The 17,726-nt window shown below is 44.2% G+C and overlaps 3 protein-coding genes across 18 annotated transcripts; 2 read left to right on the forward strand and 1 right to left on the reverse strand.

Annotated features, from left to right (window-relative positions):
* Positions 1 to 30: 30 nt before the first annotated feature.
* Positions 31 to 14,996, reverse strand: LOC117895156 (PDZ and LIM domain protein 4). Of its 14 annotated transcripts, none has more exons than XM_034802594.1 (9): positions 14,765 to 14,996; positions 11,975 to 12,123; positions 11,605 to 11,911; positions 3,783 to 3,983; positions 3,627 to 3,706; positions 3,056 to 3,127; positions 1,221 to 1,383; positions 558 to 596; positions 31 to 495 (listed from the first exon to the last, which is right to left on the reverse strand). In XM_034802594.1, exons 1-9 carry the CDS (start codon positions 14,981 to 14,983, stop codon positions 409 to 411), a joined length of 1,317 nt encoding a protein of 438 aa, XP_034658485.1. In that variant the 5' UTR covers positions 14,984 to 14,996; the 3' UTR covers positions 31 to 408. The 14 variants fall into 14 exon arrangements, with proteins under 14 accessions (XP_034658485.1, XP_034658487.1, XP_034658486.1 ...); XM_034802596.1 differs by lacking the exon at positions 14,765 to 14,996 and adding an exon at positions 12,593 to 12,919; XM_034802595.1 differs by lacking the exon at positions 3,056 to 3,127.
* On the forward strand, positions 4,591 to 7,101 carry LOC117895152 (cell division control protein 6 homolog). The gene is given in 3 exon segments (XM_034802589.1): positions 4,591 to 5,495; positions 5,498 to 6,157; positions 6,226 to 7,101. Coding segments are annotated over 3 exon segments (1,854 nt in total). The 5' UTR covers positions 4,591 to 4,720; the 3' UTR covers positions 6,645 to 7,101.
* A 782-nt stretch (positions 14,997 to 15,778) lies between the features above and the next one.
* On the forward strand, positions 15,779 to 17,692 carry LOC117895157 (TBC1 domain family member 13). Of its 3 annotated transcripts, XM_034802610.1 has the most exons (7): positions 15,800 to 15,857; positions 15,907 to 15,937; positions 16,012 to 16,085; positions 16,145 to 16,632; positions 16,719 to 16,724; positions 16,784 to 17,307; positions 17,365 to 17,692. In XM_034802610.1, exons 2-7 carry the CDS (start codon positions 15,918 to 15,920, stop codon positions 17,477 to 17,479), a joined length of 1,227 nt encoding a protein of 408 aa, XP_034658501.1. In that variant the 5' UTR covers positions 15,800 to 15,857; positions 15,907 to 15,917; the 3' UTR covers positions 17,480 to 17,692. The 3 variants fall into 3 exon arrangements, with proteins under 3 accessions (XP_034658500.1, XP_034658502.1, XP_034658501.1); XM_034802609.1 differs by having other exon boundaries at positions 15,779 to 15,937; XM_034802611.1 differs by lacking the exon at positions 16,719 to 16,724 and having other exon boundaries at positions 15,780 to 15,937.
* Positions 17,693 to 17,726: the final 34 nt, after the last annotated feature.

Consider the following 17,726-nt stretch of genomic DNA (forward strand, 5'->3'; position numbering starts at 1 on the left):
ATAATCATAAATCAAAATTCCCCTTCATTAGTTTTAATTTTTCTTGTTTGTTTATTCTTTTATTAATTATTTTAAGTGTGGTGTGTTTTTGCTATTGCGTATGGGGGAAGGACAGTAAATAGGGGGCTTGAGGCGGAGTTAATTGATATTTAAATTGTAGGTATATCATAGATTTATTTCGATTCCAAACCAATTACCAATTTATCATTAAGATTTTGTTAGTTTCTCTCACAATTTCGTCGTCGTACTTTATATAATTTATTGAATAAGTTAAACAGAATTTCATTAAAAATCCGCTAAATATGTTAGGAGATAAACAGGATGCCCCAACGCGTTGGATGATGTTTTTATGCTGGAGATGCTGCCTGCCGCCTGCCTGGCTGGCTGTTGTTGTTGTCGCTGCAGTTTCTAATATTCGGTGGCACCAATAACGCTGTACATGAGACGGTTGAAGGAGCCGCTCTGGCGTATATTCTCATCGTGAGTGTTTACCACCTGTCATGGGGGAGATTCACAAATTAAAGGTATAGCCAACAAAATTAAATGATTCTACTTACATTGTACGGCGGACGGGATACTGGGGCTGATACCGGTTTCTGTAAATGCATTCAGGAGAGCAATTTAGAAAGATTTATAAGATATGTGTAGAAAGATATGTGTTACGTATAGGTATCATTGAAATTCCACTAGTTTTCAGTGCAAAAAGTATTTTGAAATGCAATTCTCGAACTGTTATGAGCGTCTGTTAAGTGTTAATGCATAGGCAAATATGCAAGTGATTTGCGAGTGATTTGGAAAATATACACAGAGATGGGGTTAATTAATGGATGTGGTCGTAGCATTTTGATCGATCAAAAACCAAGTTAGTAGCTACGTGTCGGCCGAGTTAGTGGTCATTACATTACAGGAGCGCTTAACATTCTGCCACACTGTTGGACTAACATTCGTTGCGGTTCAACTGTACATGGGAGAGACGGCGGTACATTTACAGAGCAATAGAGAGAGAGAGAGAGAGACAAACAGCGAGAGCAGGAAAGAAGGAGTATAAAGATAGAGAGACTTTTGTACAGATGAGAGATTGATTTGAGCTAGAGAATCGAGTATATCGAGAGCGATCTTGTCTGATAAGTACTAAGTAATAGTATCGAGTGCCACATGAGATTGTGTGTCGGTTGATAGTAGATTTTGTTCGAGAACGACTCGGTTGCGCACGGTCTTACCTTTCCTGGAACCAATCTATTCGGCTGGTAGACCCTAGTCTGCACAGGTATGGTTACCTCCTGCGGCGAGGCATGGCCATAGTTGCCGCTGTATCCGCCGTCTTCTTGAATCGCTCTGTAGGTCTCGCTGTTCCTTGGATCGTATTGGACAGTTTTCTTATAACTGCATACGGCAATTGGTTATCGGTATTTGGCATTGTTTTATTTTGATTGCATTTGATTGATTTTTGAGATCGTTGAAAGCGCCGTTACGTTATTTCAAGTTATTTGTTGTTGGATTTTATTTGTTTGGTTAATCGAAAAACAGAATATATTTGTTTTGGTTTTGTTTTTGGTTTTTTTTTTTGGTTTTTTGTATTTTTACATCGGTTGAGTAGCGTGAGAGAGAGTAGTGAGAGAGAGAATAGAAAGAGAAAACAGGATGTGCACAAAATACGTTAGAATTATTTTGTTTTGTTGTTGTTGTTGTTGTTGTAATTGTAGTTTGTTCGAGGATACGGCAGGCCACATGTTGTATGTGCGTTTTGTCTCAAACGTCATTTAATTAACAGGCAACTCATTAACAAATTCCTTACGAGCTAATGTTTAAAATGTAATCGAACAGAACTGCATAACAAAAATCATTATTACTATTTATTCAAATCAGTTATCATGTCGGATGAGTTGAAGCCTTAAACTGGGGCTTTGGGATTAGTTTTGAATGGGTTAGCATTGGATTACGATTAATACTGGGATGGGTTGGGAGTTGGGGGTTGTGGTTGGGGTTGCATGTGGGTTTCTCTTGTTTTTTATGGATGCATAGATGCATAGGAACTTTCATTGCCTGTTTACTGTGAAACAGTTTCATGTAAAAATGTAATTCAATTGTAAGAATAAATTCAGCAAACGTCTTTTAACTTTTGGATTAGTCTTAGAGGGGGAGGAATTTGGGAGGGGAGCAGGGTGGGGACTGGAGTTTATTTTCGGCTACTATATTTCTTTGATCATTTATTTTGTTGATAGAGTATCTGCAGTTGGTGCTGTCGCTGTTGACGTTGTTGCTCTGCGAGTTGTTCTTTTTGCTTTTGTTGCTCCAGTATCAAACGTTTTTGTTCCAGGAAAGATAGATCGATGAAAATTCTAACATTAATCGTGCAGCTAAGTTCTAGATAATACAGGATCTAAGTGCTAATAAGCCTAGGGATAGATACTAAATATATCTGTTTTGTTGGTGTTTTCTGTTAGGGTTCTGTTAGGCAGGATTTTGCTCATATTTATCACATCAATTGTTCCATATGTTTATCAGGGAGACACAGGCACCTTTCCTACCAAAAGAAACACTTGCCACGCCACCGTTTGAAGCCTTTGAATCCTACATAGATTCCCGGGGGTAAAGAACTCTTCCGTAAATGTTGGTTGGTATATACAGAGGTAAGATCTCCAAGCAAACACAGACTCAGATCAGCAGAAGTAGATACAAGGCACATGGGGGAACATTTAGGAGCTTTACGGGGCATATAGACAGAGCAGAGCACATGCAGTTCGTGTTTGGGTTTGTTGTTTCTGTTGTTCTGTTCTACTGGGATATGCATAGATAGATATTGTATCTGGTTTGATATAGGTTGCAGTTGCAGTTGCAGTTGCACTTGTTTGTGGTTGCGGGAGACAACAATCAATCAAGACAGACAGGCAGGGGCAGGGATTACAACGGGTAAAACACGGGCGGGGGTAAACATTTTTCAATATTCAATATACAGTCTCCAAATACAGTACTCAAGTTCAAATTCAAGTTCAAGTTCTTTGCAAGAAAATGAGGAAATCAGGCTTGTGTGCTCAAGAAATGAATTTACTTTTACCCGTTCAGTTTTGTTGGCAAAGGACGATGCAAAGGACTGTCCTTCAAGCGATAGCTATCGCTTGTGGCGAAGCTACAACAATATACATAGAATATATATGTAAATATATATGTATATATAGACGATAGGTATAGAAATAGTACATACAACATCTATGGACTGGTGTGTGTGTTTCTCGTGTGTTTTTTGTTTTTAGTAAATTTGAAGGCTTTTTTTCTTTGTTTTGTTAGTAATTTTATGGCTGCAAAACTTAACTAAGAATCAATTTCGGGTATATCTTCTCCCGCTTTATTAGTCGATCAAGCTATTCGAGTGGCGATTCTGGAATTCTCTCTCTCGCAAAATAATTAAAAGCTGCATCGAAATTTCGAAAATTCAACGTCGCTACGCAATAATTTATTGAAAGAATTATAGAAAATATATATGTATGTTCAATTTGTCGACAAGCGTTATCCAAAAATTCAAATCAGTTATTAGTGTTTTTTGTTGTTTGTTTTGCTTTAATCGAACTCTAAGCATTGAAGTGGTTTTTTTTTTGTTTCCAATTTTAGTTGTGGGTGGGCAAACTTACGGAACTGTGGTTCTGATGGTGTCCTCAATGTTGCTGTTTGAGTAGAGGCCGATGGGCGAGTTGAATTGCTTGTGGAAGACCTTAAAACGACGAAGGGAGGGAAATCAATCAATCAATCAAAATGAGGCTAAGACGGGGGCTGTTGCCAGTGCTTACACGGCCAGTGTCGGCTTCCGTGCCAACAACCTTGTGCAACATGGTATCGGCAACGCGTTGCTTCATGATACTGTCATGGTAGTCGTGTCCTGGATGGGCGCGCACAGCCGGATTGGGATAGTGCCTCAAGTAGGAGTCTGTTGAGGGGGCATCCTTTTTCACCTTGGCACCGGGCAGGACCAAGGGAGTTGTACGGTAGGGCTGCAAATTGTACAAAGAAAACACAATTAATGGTCTTGTTTATGCCGAAAAAAACAAGCATTTGGCAGCAGCAGTTTTGCAGCAAACCAATAATAATATAAATAAATCACAAAACGATTATGGGATACGGATTCGGAATCGAAACATATTTTCTAGCTGTATTTTTCCTACGAAATCTTCTCTCAGTGTGTTGGATAAATAGATAAATAAATGCGGATGGGTATGGGGCTGTGTGTGTGCGTGTTGTATAAACTTTATTTACCAAAATTCCATTTTATGTGCGATCTTGAGCGCCCGTTTATATACTTTAAAAATACCCCAACAGCCAAGGCGAATATTTTTAGGCGCTTACGTAAGCGTTTTCTTTGCCAGCGGCCAGGCAGCGTCCAGCAATTTGTATTTTGTGTGTGCTTCTCGATCGTTCTGCTGCTGTTTTATTTTTACCACGTAAGTAATTCAATCGCAAGCAAATAGCAGTTTAAAACTGCAACAAAGCGCGCCTTATCGATCAGTCAAAGTGCAGCCCTGTGCTGGTGTTGCCAGACTGTGAGAGTATGGCTTAAACAGCTGTTCTAACCATCAACTAATTTCGCTGTGAATGGCACAACATTTTGCGCGCTTTTTCTAACTTCGGTGATCATTTTTCACACTGCTGTGGCCATTAAACCATAAACTAAAATATAAGTAGTGCTTTGCTTCATCAGAGCCACTAACAGCACGCACAAGCCGCGTAAAGCATGGCCGCCGTACGACGCTCCACGCGTTTAAGCAGCATCAGCAAATCGACGGCCGCGTCGTCGCCGTTGCCGCAGTCGGCGCGGACGACGACGACAACGTCACGACGCTCTGAGATTTGGCGGAGGCGACAGACCAAAGCCACAGAAGACAGCGACGACGAGGATCGCGATGATATCATTAGTGTAGTTTCAGAGAATAACGAAAACAGCAACCTGTTGAATAAAATGGAACGGACGGCACGTCGCAGGACGGCCCCACCGCAAGTGATCCAAGAAGAGCCAAAGACGCCACGCAGCAGCAGCAAGAAGTCAGCAGCGGCCAAGGCAGCCAGTCTGGCCAGGCGTGTGCAAGCCAATGAAGAGGCAGTATTAACCTTCAACAAAAGCAGCGACGAGGATGAGGATGAGGAGGAGCAGGATGCCCATTCCCATGTCTCGCCACCGAAGCAGCGGAGGCTGAAGCCGCTGCCGCAGCATTTGATAAGTCCCTCGCGACTGTTGGACAGACTGAGCATAGACGAACGCCAGGAGCCAGAGCAAAAGACTGAGAAGATTCATCAGGTGGAGGAGCAGAAAGAGAAAGAGCCAGAGCCAGAGCCTGCACCCTCGCCTCCTCGCAACAAATACCAAAATGCCAGACGCGTGCTGAACAGCGCAGAGACTCAGAATCTGCCAGGGCGCGAGGCGCAACTCCTAGAGCTGCGCGAATACTTCACCAGCCACCTGGAGAGCCAGACCTCGGGCAGCTTGTACGTCTCAGGGCAGCCGGGCACCGGAAAACAGCCTGTCTGTCGCTGCTGCTGCGCGATCCGGAGTTCTCGAAGCGTCTGCAACGTGTCTACATCAACTGCACCAGCATTGCCAGCGTGGGTGCGGTCTACAAGAAGCTCTGCGCCGAGCTGCAGCTGAAGCCTGCGGGTCGGACCGAACGTGACCACCTGGAGGCCATACAGCGGCACCTGCGCACCGCCAAGCGGATGCTACTGCTGGTGCTCGATGAGATCGATCAGCTGTGCACGACCAGGCAGGCCGTTCTGTACACGATCTTCGAGTGGCCCGCCCTGCCGGGTGCCCGAATTCTCCTGGTTGGCATTGCCAACAGTTTGGATCTCACAGATCGGACGCTGACGCGTCTGAATGCGCGCTGCGAGCTCAAGCCCCGGTTGATGCACTTCCCCTCTTACACCAAGCAGCAGATCGTGGAGATATTCAAGTCGCGGCTGGCCGAGGCGGATGTGCTGGATGTGTTTCCCCCCGTTACGCTGCAGCTGCTGGCCGCCAAGGTGAGTGCCATCAGTGGCGATGTGCGACGCGCCCTGGACATTGGCAGGCGAGTGGTGGAGATAGCCGAGCAGCAGAAACGCGACGGCGAGCGGGAGTTCAACCTGAAGGCATTGGAATTGGCAGATGGCCAGGAGAAGGAGGAGCCCAAACAGGGTAAGATTGGAGGATCAATGGATCGACTTCTCATTCAAGCTAACACTTTCGCTTTTGCTTTTGTGCAGACACAATGAAACCCGTTCAGATCACCCAAGTGGCTGCCGTGTTAAACAAGGTGTATGGAGCGTCGCAGAACCTCGAGGAGGACATTGAGGCTGCCTTTCCGCTGCAGCAGAAGCTGATGCTGTGCAGTCTGGTGCTCATGCTGCGCAACGAGCGCAACAAGGACATCAGCATGGGTCGCCTGCACGAGGTCTACCGCAGGGTGTGCGCCAAACGGAACATTCTGGCCCTGGATCAGGCCGAGTTCACGGGCACCGTCGATCTGGTGGAGACACGGGGCATACTGCGCATTATGCGCAAGAAGGAGCCGCGCCTGAGCAAGGTCATGCTGCAGTGGGACGAGGAGGAAGTGCATGCGGCGCTCAGTGACAAGCAGCTCATCGCTTCGATCTTGAACGACACCGCCTGCCTGAACAGGTGACGCGGTGAGCGGGCAACAATGACGATGAGGATGATTACCCTACAGCATCGAAAATTAGTTTGCTAAACAATTTCTTTTAGTTAATTGCGCATTTCTCACATTCTCAGTTCACCTTGGGGACGCGACGTCGTAGAATTTTGAGAATACATATAGAAAACAACAACAACAACCAATAATACACTTTTTGACGCTAAATTTAAAATTTGTGGCCGCAAGCAAAGCAGCAAACAGCACCACAGCATATTTTGAAATATCATTTGAGGGTCACTCTCGCGACTTTGGCTTTTAATTGAATCGAATCCGAATCTTTGTTTTTCTGTCCCGTAGATTTAAGTAAATATTTTGTGTTGACCAAGAGGCACCCTAGATCTATTTTGTATTCATTTCCTGTTTAGCTCCCATAAGCATATAAGAATAAATAAGTTTTGCAATAGTCGACTAAATCCATCCACCAAAAGTGAAAACAATTCTTCACTTTCGCCGCCCAACATTTTCTGTGTTCGTGCCAAAAGAAAATTAGTACCGAATGGAGGTACCCTTTCTGGTTTCTGGCCCACATTGGTGCTAATGTTTTCCACCATTCCGAAATGAAATTAATTTATAATCATTTTGTTTATTATTTTCGCCTGCCTGCGGCTGGCTGGCTGTGTGTTCCGTTCTCTGCGCTCTAAAAATATACCAGTGGTATGAATTACATTGAGAACAAAAAGAGCGCAATGAAAAATATGCTTAGCAAAATGTTCGAGTATTCAGAATCTGTCTGTCTGTTGCCTTTCAGCCGCATATTGACGAAAGACGAACAAATGTTTGAATAATAAGCTATATACACGAGTACCCGCTGAGAGAGAGAGAGAGGCACTAGAAATATACAATGTGTACATATGTACATATACCATGTACATATATCTTGCTTAAATATGTATGTAGCTCTCTATATAATGTTCTACTTGCTGCTTCTTGCTCATAATTATACATATATTTTCTTGGGGCGAAAAGTAAAATTAAAAACCACAAAAAAAAGTAGTATGCATGGCCACACAGTCGGTGGATGGGTTTGGCATTTGTATTTGAACTTGAATTCCCAACACAAATGTTTGACGGTAAAGGTGAAATGAAATGTTTCAGCTGGATGGACACACAGAGACTTCTGCTTCTAGCCAGTTGGAAGATGTCTAGAAGACATTGTTTATATGTTTATATAATAAGCAAGAGTGGTATGTGCTTGATTGTGGTATGGAAAGATACCAATTTGCTATGCGAAGGATATAATTGAACCGGATTTAGTCGGATTTTATTATATATATTCGCACCATTCCTTAATTAAACTCTGACTCATATTCGCATTATTTCTATAATTAATTGGTTATATATTTTCTTATCATTCTTTAACCGAACTCAGCGCTATATTCTCACATAATTTGTATCATAATTCACTTCGATGTTTGGCTTACTTGATATTGAATGCACTCATTGAGGTCTGGCTGCTCCTTGTAGTAGACTGGGGATCCATTTTTGAACTGAACGTACTCCATGATTATGTTTGTGTGTGTGTGTGTTTGTTTGTTTATTCAACTTAAACTCCTTTATTTATTTAAACAGAATAGAAACGAGAACGAGAAATATTATAGCCAAAAACAATTACGTAATGGTTACTCGATCACATCAGAGTAGAGTTCTTTCTTGGGACCACAAAGTTGTCCACAATCTTATGGATTTTATTTGTATTCTGTTTTTTAGTTGATTGTAACTTGCTTTTTCGTCACGTTTAAATCAAAACGCTGCAGCTGGTGGGTTCTTCACGGAGGACTATTAAGGATCTGTGGACACTATTCGCTCGAGTCTTATTGTTGTTTATTTTTCAATATTCCGAACGCAACTGATTTGAAGATTTTCAAATGCTGGCGAATTATTGCTATTCCGACTGCGCGGAATTCCAATTTTTCGTATATATCTATATAGATATGGATGCTCAGAGCAGCGACGATCCTATGTACACACTCGTATTGGTTTGGTTGGAGAGTGTCTGTCCATGTGTCTGTCTATCCGTATGGCGTAAATATATTGTAGAGCTGATGGTCAGAGGCCGCCGCCCGCCCACAGGCCACAGGTTTCCTTTCAGTGTGCGAGAGTGTTTCGAGTGTGAGAGAGGAATATACAAAATATTGTATGTTTTTTTGTGTTTCCCAGAGCGTAACACAACAACACATACGAGGAGGTACACGTATAAACTTGGACTTGGACATCGGCGGTGGGCATCGAGAGGCGTTCCACCCACCCACGCGACATTCACATAAAAACCATCAGATATATATCTGTGCATATAGATTTGGTTGTTTGTCCTGGCCCGATGAATATTATTCAGTTATATCCATCTCGTATATACATATAATTTAATTTAATTGCTGCTGTTTTGTGGAGGCTGAGATACAATTCTTTGCTCTGCACATTTTCGTATCGAGACCGAGGTTATTGTTTCGCCCGAATGCAGAATCGCTAAAAATTCACAAATTCTCACAGCATACACAGCCCGAGCATTATTGATGTGTTCAGTTTTGTTTTAGCTGATTCTCAGTGACACTGAAGCATTGCAAATGCCTCTGCCCCCTGCCCGTATTTTAGTCAACGATTTGTGACAGTTCCAAAGATGAGGATGATGGCTATTGCCATTGGCAGTCTCCTCTGCTTAACCCAAGCCCCATGGCTGTCAAAATCAATTGGCATTGGAACAGGGCATTGAGCATAGACAGCCAGAGCAGCCCCAAACAGGTGTAATTAGCCTTCAAAGGAAGGCACACACCTACAGTTTTCAAGTTCGTTGGAACATCCAAACAAACTCATAAGTTACATGGAAATAGTTATGTTTATGTGTTGTATTTTTCCCTCCACTGTGAAGGTTGCAGCTATTTTTTATTTGAAGACAGAAAGCTGCAATAAATATTGTTTTTAATGAGTTCTTAAGCCGTTTAATGGCTACACCAAAGGCAAAAATCAGACAACAAACAAGAGACAAGCGAGTGTGCATCATAAATTGATTCAAGAAAGGTACAACAACCTCTTCATGGATAAATAAATCTGTAAATAAATGGAACGAGCTGAAAAACTCATATTACAACTGAAGATCCAACTTTGAGGTCAAATGTTCTGGAATCCTCAAACTAATGACAAATCATATCACAGATCATCAAAAACATACTACAAACGAGTATATGCATGATGTGACTATGAAAACACCTTGACTACTTATTATTTTTGGTGCTGCATTGGCCAAGAAATTCGGCGACCTTGGGCAGTGTCTTGATTCATTAGCCGCGTCATCGCCCCCACTGGGTAGCTGTGGAAGGTGTGTGTGCTTGTGTGTGGGTGTGGATGGTTGGGCAGGCACTTTCTTTCATTGGCATTGCCAGGGCACATCACAAGGTGGCCTGGCCTGGCCCCCTCGTGGACAGGCATGGATCAAGAGCAGAGCCCAAACCCCACCCGCTCACCTGTATGTGGGTGCCGTGGGACGACTGCAAGGTGCTCGAAAATAGCTCAAACAATGTTTCTCTTGTTTATTTGCGTCTTTGTCTTTTTGGCATTATCCGATTAGTAGAGAGAGAGAGAGACAGCACCTCCTCCATCTGTAGCTGTAGCTGTAGCTGTATCTGAATCTGTTTTCATCTGATTTGATTTCTCGCCAATTTCCACCTGCGTACTGCGTCACTTTGGGGCCTCCTACTCTTCCTGTTTAACGCCTCCTCTCATTTTCCGTTGCCGACCACTCCTCTCACACTCCTTCACTCTCTCTGGGACTATTTTTGGCGGATGTAAAATCAGCCCAACCTTGACCACACAACATTTCTATCCTCTGATGTCAGCATTACAGACAGAGACACAGAGAGAGCGAGAGAGATCCATCCGTATTAGCGCCAGCCCCAAACCACACAAATATTTCGATTTAGTCAATGCCGTGTCCACCTCCTAGATTGTGGTGGACTCTTAATATCGTAGGGATTTTTACCAACATATTGTTGTAATCCGGCTCTTATTTGATTTATATTTAAATAACAATGGTTTAGTTGCAATGCATCAATTTTAATTGAATGACCCCTTTCTGAAGGTGCAACAGAGGGAAAAGTGCGGGCGTGGCAAATCTTTTTAAACACATAAAACGGTTGTAGACGTAACACTACATGGATTTTACATGTATTCTACTCCAAAAGTACAAGAAATTCCACAACTGTGAGCTTTTGACTGCATGCAAATCCATCTCGCGTAGAAACCATTAAAATAAGTGCTGTTGACCCACGAATTTCTGATCAGCAAATCATTTGAAACAACAGCAATCAAAACATCAAAAACAAGCTAAGAAAACTCAACCCCAATTTGGAGTAACCGAGAATTTTAACGCTCAACGAGTGGCATTTTGTGGCCGTCAGGTGTCTCTGTATTTGAATGTAGTCTGCTACATTTGAATGTATATGTCATGTAGCAGAGTTTATAAAAATAAAATACATTCCCAAAAAGATTTATTCTTTGCTTGCTTTTGTTTAAATTCACTTGTTAATAAATCGAGGTGGTGAGGCAGCGGTGGAAAGAAAGCGATGGTATGCGGCGTAGAGATAAGAAGCGGGATCGTTGCACGAAAGCCAGCGTTAAAGGAAACAGAGAAAAAGAGGGAGACCAGTGCGCTGGCTCCAACTTTCATCTTCTCTCGGAGTCTATTTCTATCTGAGAACCTAATTGACATCATAAAATATTAGACAGCAGTTTGAAATTTGAGAGTTTCGAGGAGGGGACTAACTAATATCTTAATTTAAACCTAAACTAGAACATTTTTAATGCAGATTTAACTTCTGCCACTTAACTATGGCCAGTTTGTGTAGAAAATAAGATGAACGGTATTCGATATGGATTGGTAATGACTTCAGCATAATCCCTCTTGAGAGTACACCCAATTCCACCTACGAATTCCACTCACCTGATTAACAATGGCTGCCTGTTCCTCCTCGACATCCTGCTGATGATCGCGCGTTGGCTTGGGTGAAAAGACTTCCGATGGAGTCACGTAGCCACCGGATGCGTTTAGCTGGGGAAACACAGTATGTGGCAAGGAGTCCACGGGGAGCTGCAGGGCACGCTCTAGATGACTGGGTCCGGGCAGAAACGGTGATGGACCGCGGTGGGGCAGCAGTTCCGGGCTGGCCGGCGGCAAAGTGGAGTTGCTGCGCGTACCAGGTCCAGCTGCCTCCTGGCTAATGCCCTGCGTGTAGGCGATTTTGTTGTCCCTGAGAAGAGGCAAGAGCAGAGTCATAAATGTGATGGGAGTGGATTGCGAATGCTTCACTCACCTGTGCACGACCAATCGGATCTCATTGCCAGCACCGCGGAACAGCTGTTGGGCGTCCGCGTGACTCAGGTCGCGTGCATCGTACTCGCCGATCTTGGCTATGATGTCGCCACGCAGCAGTTCCCCTTGCGATGGGCTGCCAGCTTGCACCTGCAACGGAGGAAGAGGTGGAGGAGGTGAAGGAGGAAGGTCATTCCTGGTCTACAGCCTTGACATAGTTATGCCAAAAACATAAATACTTTTGCCTCTGAGCAGATGCAGACACAATTATGATCGTGTTTACATTGGTTCTAGATGGGGTCTGGGTCTGAGAGGCATGGGGAGGAACATGGGCTGTCTATTTTGTTGCGCCTCAATTAGTTTTACTGGCGTCGCGTTTTGGCAACGTTGCAACATCGAATGGCGGATCTCTCGCTGTGCCAGTTTCGACCATTTCGCTATTTTGATTTGTTGTGGTTTGCTCTCGGAGACACAGAGCGGAGAGGAGCACAAAGGCCAAATCGGTTTGGCAAGCGGCTTCAGCTCTGCATCATTTTGATGAATGGGAGGCGGCCACAGAGCGACAGAACAGAACAGCGGAACAGCAGAGAACCTTCTCTGGTTACATAAGCAGCATTACCCTGGTTATGATCAACGGCGTGTCCAGATCATTGCCACCAACCAAACGGATGCCCCAGGGCGTGCCCTGGCCATCCCGGAACAGCACCACCGCGAACTCGTGCAGCTTTGGGCTCATCCTGGATGTGTTATGGTGTCTCGCTGTGGAGCTGGATCAGTGTTGGTTCATGCGAGCAATTCTCCCAGCTCTTCCCACTCTCGACTTTGTTTTTTCTTTTTTTGCAAACTGTTTATTTTGTTGGCCAATTTTGCGTCGGCCCGAGGCGCTTGCGGCGCGATATTGCAGTCCGTTAAGCGTTTTGTTCGATCGCAAAGCTGCTCAAGTACTAAATTTAAAATACAATTCGTATTCCTTTTGCAGCAGCAGCAGCAGCAGCAGACCTAGAACCAGAAGCAGATCGTGGTATACCACGAATACAGTGCGCCTCAAATGTACGAGTACATATGTAAATTGCGAGTACATATATCGAACATATGTACTCGTAGAATCGTAGAACCCACACTCGAAGTAGTATTCAGATTCACCGGCAAACACGACGACGTCTGCCACGACTACATGCCGAGAAACATGAATTCAATTGGCGATTCCTCCCAATGCTTAATCGTTAAATGAGAGAGGGGGGCGCACATACTGCAACTTTGTTGCTGCCATTGTGACGCACTTGAGAAAGCAATTGATTTACCTTTCCGATGGATTCTTCGCTCTCTTTTTGTGTTCTACTAAAACTCGGGTGTCTGTTTGTGTACTCTAGAAAGTAGACTATACTCGAAAGTTGCAAGAACCCCACAGAACATGGGATAGAACAGAGAAAGGTGCAGCAAAGCAAAGTATTAGTTGGTTCCTGCAATAGTTTCTGTTGATTTATTCAGATTCCCTTATGCCCGTAGAGAGTATCCAATATTCACGCAACGAACACATTTATTTTCCTCATTGTTCTCATTATTTAATTTTCCTTGGCCACTCGGCATTTCTTGCACATTTCTTGTGCCTGCCACATTTTAGGGCAGCGCATGGCAGGGCAGGGGCAGCAGCACTTGATCCAGTTGCAAGCTTCGGACGACCCTGAATGAAATGAATGCCACATGTCATCATTTGATGATCTTGTTGCCGCCGCCGATGCCGTTGCCACGTAAAAAATCAAATGTCTGGGCATCTGCTTTTCAGCACTTTTATTATTGTTTTTTGTTTCTTTGTGCGGCGGATGAGCCAACTGAGAGCGGAGAGTGTGTAATTAAATTTATTTACTGCCGCGATGATGAGTAGATGATCTAAATACAGAGGCATAATCATCATCAACAATAATATGGGGACTGTTGTTGAGTTTTGCTTGAAAGGAACTCCTCAAAGATGGTGCCACTCGACGTAAGCGCAATGTGCAAAGGGTCCCACCGTCCCGTATGTTTTTCGATTTGTTTGGCCAACAGCTGTTTCTTTGTTCCGTTGCTACGATCTGGGGGGGACCCATAGACATTCCATTTGCTCATTTTTGGCAAGTATTTTACTACTTACAACGGAAAAATCATTTTCCTGCCTGTCGTTTTCCGTTCCCCATTGGCAGCCCCTGCGGAAATTCTGAATATGTATATGGCGAGGCATTTTATTTGTTCAGAATAAATATATTCTGTTTTCGGCGCTTTTTTTGGCCGAAAGTCTTGAAATGTTTTTACTATTTGCGGCTTGAATTGTTTTCATATGAATTTCAATTGGAATTTTCAATGATTTTTGCTGATTTTGTAAGACTTTTTGGTATCTGCATGTGAACATATTTGTATCTATCCCCAAGATAATATTAGTTTTGTTTGCAGCGCAAAGTTTCATCAATTTTATGCTAATGGACTTATGTACATAAATTCCAACCAACCATCCATCTCTCGCTCTATCTGGGTCTGCTCTTCTGTGTTCTTCTTTTTACTTGGTCAAAAAGTGCAGCAGTGGCCAATTAATTAAATTTTTGTTTGACAAATATACGAGCCGCCAGGGGCAAAATGTTATTGAACTGATTTGTGGCACGAGCTGGTGGGAACAAGCAATTGGGGCCACCCGCAAACAGCGACAGAGAGACACTGACACACACACACGCATACACACACCCCGACTGATGATTGACAAGCCATATATGCGCGAATTCATATGGTATTTAGGGTGTTGGTGGGGGGAATGACGATGACTTACCCCAATGCTTGGCTCATCGGCGAAATGTACCCGCTTCTTCAGTCCACTGTTGCTGCTGCGGCGACGTTGCGTCAGGCGGCAGGGAGGCACTGACACTGCCACTGGCTGGGCAGCTAGAGTGGGCGTGGATTGTGTGTAGATCTCATGAACGTAACTGGGCACCTTCCAGAAAGCCGGTCGCCTGTATGACGCGGAACCTGGTGATCTGCTGGGCGTCATTGCTGGCCAGCGACTAGCGTAAACAAAAGAAATGCTGAGCAAAATTCATGCAAAAGCATTCAGAATTCAAAATTTTTCTCAATTCTGCCTGCCTGCCTGCCAGTCGTCAATGCGTCTGCTCACCGCTCTGCTCCGTATGTGTGTGTGTACCAAAAGCCAAAAATCTAAAACAAACAAAACGGCACGGAATAAACGAGCAAAATGAGCGCAAACCAAGTGTTCGTTCATCATGCGAAAGGCATGTGAAAAAGTGTAAATGAAATGGAATTATGAATGAATGAGAACTAACAACTGTGCTCAATGCCATTGCCCTCAAAATGCAACGTTTAAACACTGCGCTCAGCAATTATCCAGACACTTAGTGAAAATGGCATTGCAGTATTTAAAAATACATTTCAAATGCAACCGCCAAAGGTACTGCGACCGATGTGGCAGCACTACTAAAACTATTAGCTGATACGCTAAAATACTTATCGATCTGGCAACGATCGATTTCATACCCTGTCTAGCTCATCACCTTGAATGCATTGTAGAAATGTGCATATTGCGAATTGAAACAATTTGAGGAAAAATAAGTCAATCCAATATCATGAAAACTAATATTAGATAATATTAATATTAGATGGAACATCAAAATCGGAAAGAAACATTTTAGATTTGCGGTATATTTACAGTATATTTTTAAAATGAAAGGGTATATTTTGGTATATTTCCGAGGGTCTGTCGGTATATTTTATCGATAATTCCGCGGTCACACTGCAATCGCAGTAACAATTAAATAAAAAAAAAAAAAAAAAGCAATACCAAAAGAAGTAGCCAGCTGTTTTTATGACAACAAAGCAATAACAAAAGAAATCCACATCATTGCAACGAAATTGTGACTGCATGGAGCAGACACAGCCACAGATCAGCCCCGCCCGCACATAGCCAGATCATGTCTATTTTCAAAGCGCGGTATGTACGACCCAAAAGATTGATGTGTTTTGTTGTATTAAAAACAAAAGATTGGCCCCGCCCGCATGTTTCAGTGTGAAAGAGTTTGATGATGCTCTGGCCCAGGATGTGGTTGACCTAAAGGAGCTGCGAAGACTGACGTTCAATGGTGGGATATTCATATATTTTATGGACACAACAATTGATGGCAACGAATCCAATCCACAGGTGTGCCCGATGTACAAAGCTTCCGTGCACTCGGCTGGAAGCTGCTGTTGGGCTACCTGGGACCCACGCGCAGCAGCTGGACGACAACGCTGGCCCAGAAGCGAGCGCTGTACAAACAGTTCATAGAGGAACTCGTACTACCCCCCGGACACAGCTGCAATGGAGCTGGAGATGCTGACGGGGATGGTGACGGTCACGCGGAGGTCGCTGTGGAATCAAGGGGCGTTGGCCTGCAAGATCATCCGCTCAGCGAGGGGCCGGAGAGTGCCTGGAACACGTTCTTCAACGACAACGAATTTCTGCTGCAAATCGACAAGGACGTGAGGCGCCTGTGCCCCGACATCTCGTTCTTTCAGCAGCCCACAGAGTATCCCTGCGACATTGTGGTGCACAGCAGAGGAGAACACGGGCGGCGGCTCCACGAACGGGTAGTGCCCACAGTGCTTAGCTCGGCGAATGTAGAACGCAAGGGCCTGGGCATGACCAAGGTGAGTTTCGGTCGGGAATTTGTAAGGGCTAGAGAATAAGAAGTGCTCACAGTGTGTTCCATTATGCCTGCCATTGTGGACTTTAGCAGCAAGTAAGTGACCAACACTCGAGCGACACGCTGTTTAATGAGCCTCTTGCCTCTCCAATCAGATCAATTTAATCACAAAACGTTCTGTGGAGACCTACGCCGCCATGGAGGAGGGCCAGGAGGCCCACTGGGAGGTTGTGCAGCGCATTCTGTTCATCTACGCCAAGCTGAATCCCGGCCAGGGATATGTACAGGGCATGAATGAGATTGTCGGCCCCATCTACTATGTGATGGCCTCGGATCCGGATCTCTCGTACCGCGCCCATGCAGAGGCCGATTGTTTCTTCTGCTTCACGGCTCTGATGAGCGAGATACGCGACTTCTTCATCAAGACGCTGGACGATGCGGAGGGTGGCATCAAGTACATGATGGCACGGCTATCAAACATGCTGAAGACTAAAGATATTGATATCTACGAGCACCTGAAGAGCCAAGAGCTGCATCCGCAGTACTACAGCTTCAGGTGGCTCACGCTCCTCCTCTCGCAGGAGTTTCCACTGCCCGATGTGCTGCGTATTTGGGATTCAGTATTCTCCGACGAGCAGCGCTTCGATTTTCTCATCAAAATCTGCTGTTCCATGATATTGTAAGTGCAGGCACGGATATTTAACTCAATTATTGACACAATTTTTGTGCTTTTTAGAATCCAAAGGGAGGCGATTTTGGAGAACGATTTTGCCTCGAATGTGAAGCTGCTGCAGAACTATCCACCCATTGATATAAACGTTGTGATTACCCACGCCGTCTCCCTGGCGTAACACTCACTCGACTCACACTGAAGCCACAGATATTACAATACAATGAACTGAAACCCCTGGGTACAGCCTGACCAAGCAATCAACCAACTACCAGTTATCTCCAATACTTCCCCAACGGGGGAAGGAAACCCCAAGTATCCAACCAATGATCAAGCACCTATAGTTGTGTTTTTTTATACGTTATAATTTCATAATAAACGGATTATCCCCGCTTATGTATGAATGTCTCGAAGTGCAACTGCAACAA

This window comes from Drosophila subobscura, chromosome J (genome assembly GCF_008121235.1).
Source record: "Drosophila subobscura isolate 14011-0131.10 chromosome J, UCBerk_Dsub_1.0, whole genome shotgun sequence".
Classification (NCBI taxonomy): domain Eukaryota; kingdom Metazoa; phylum Arthropoda; class Insecta; order Diptera; family Drosophilidae; genus Drosophila; species Drosophila subobscura.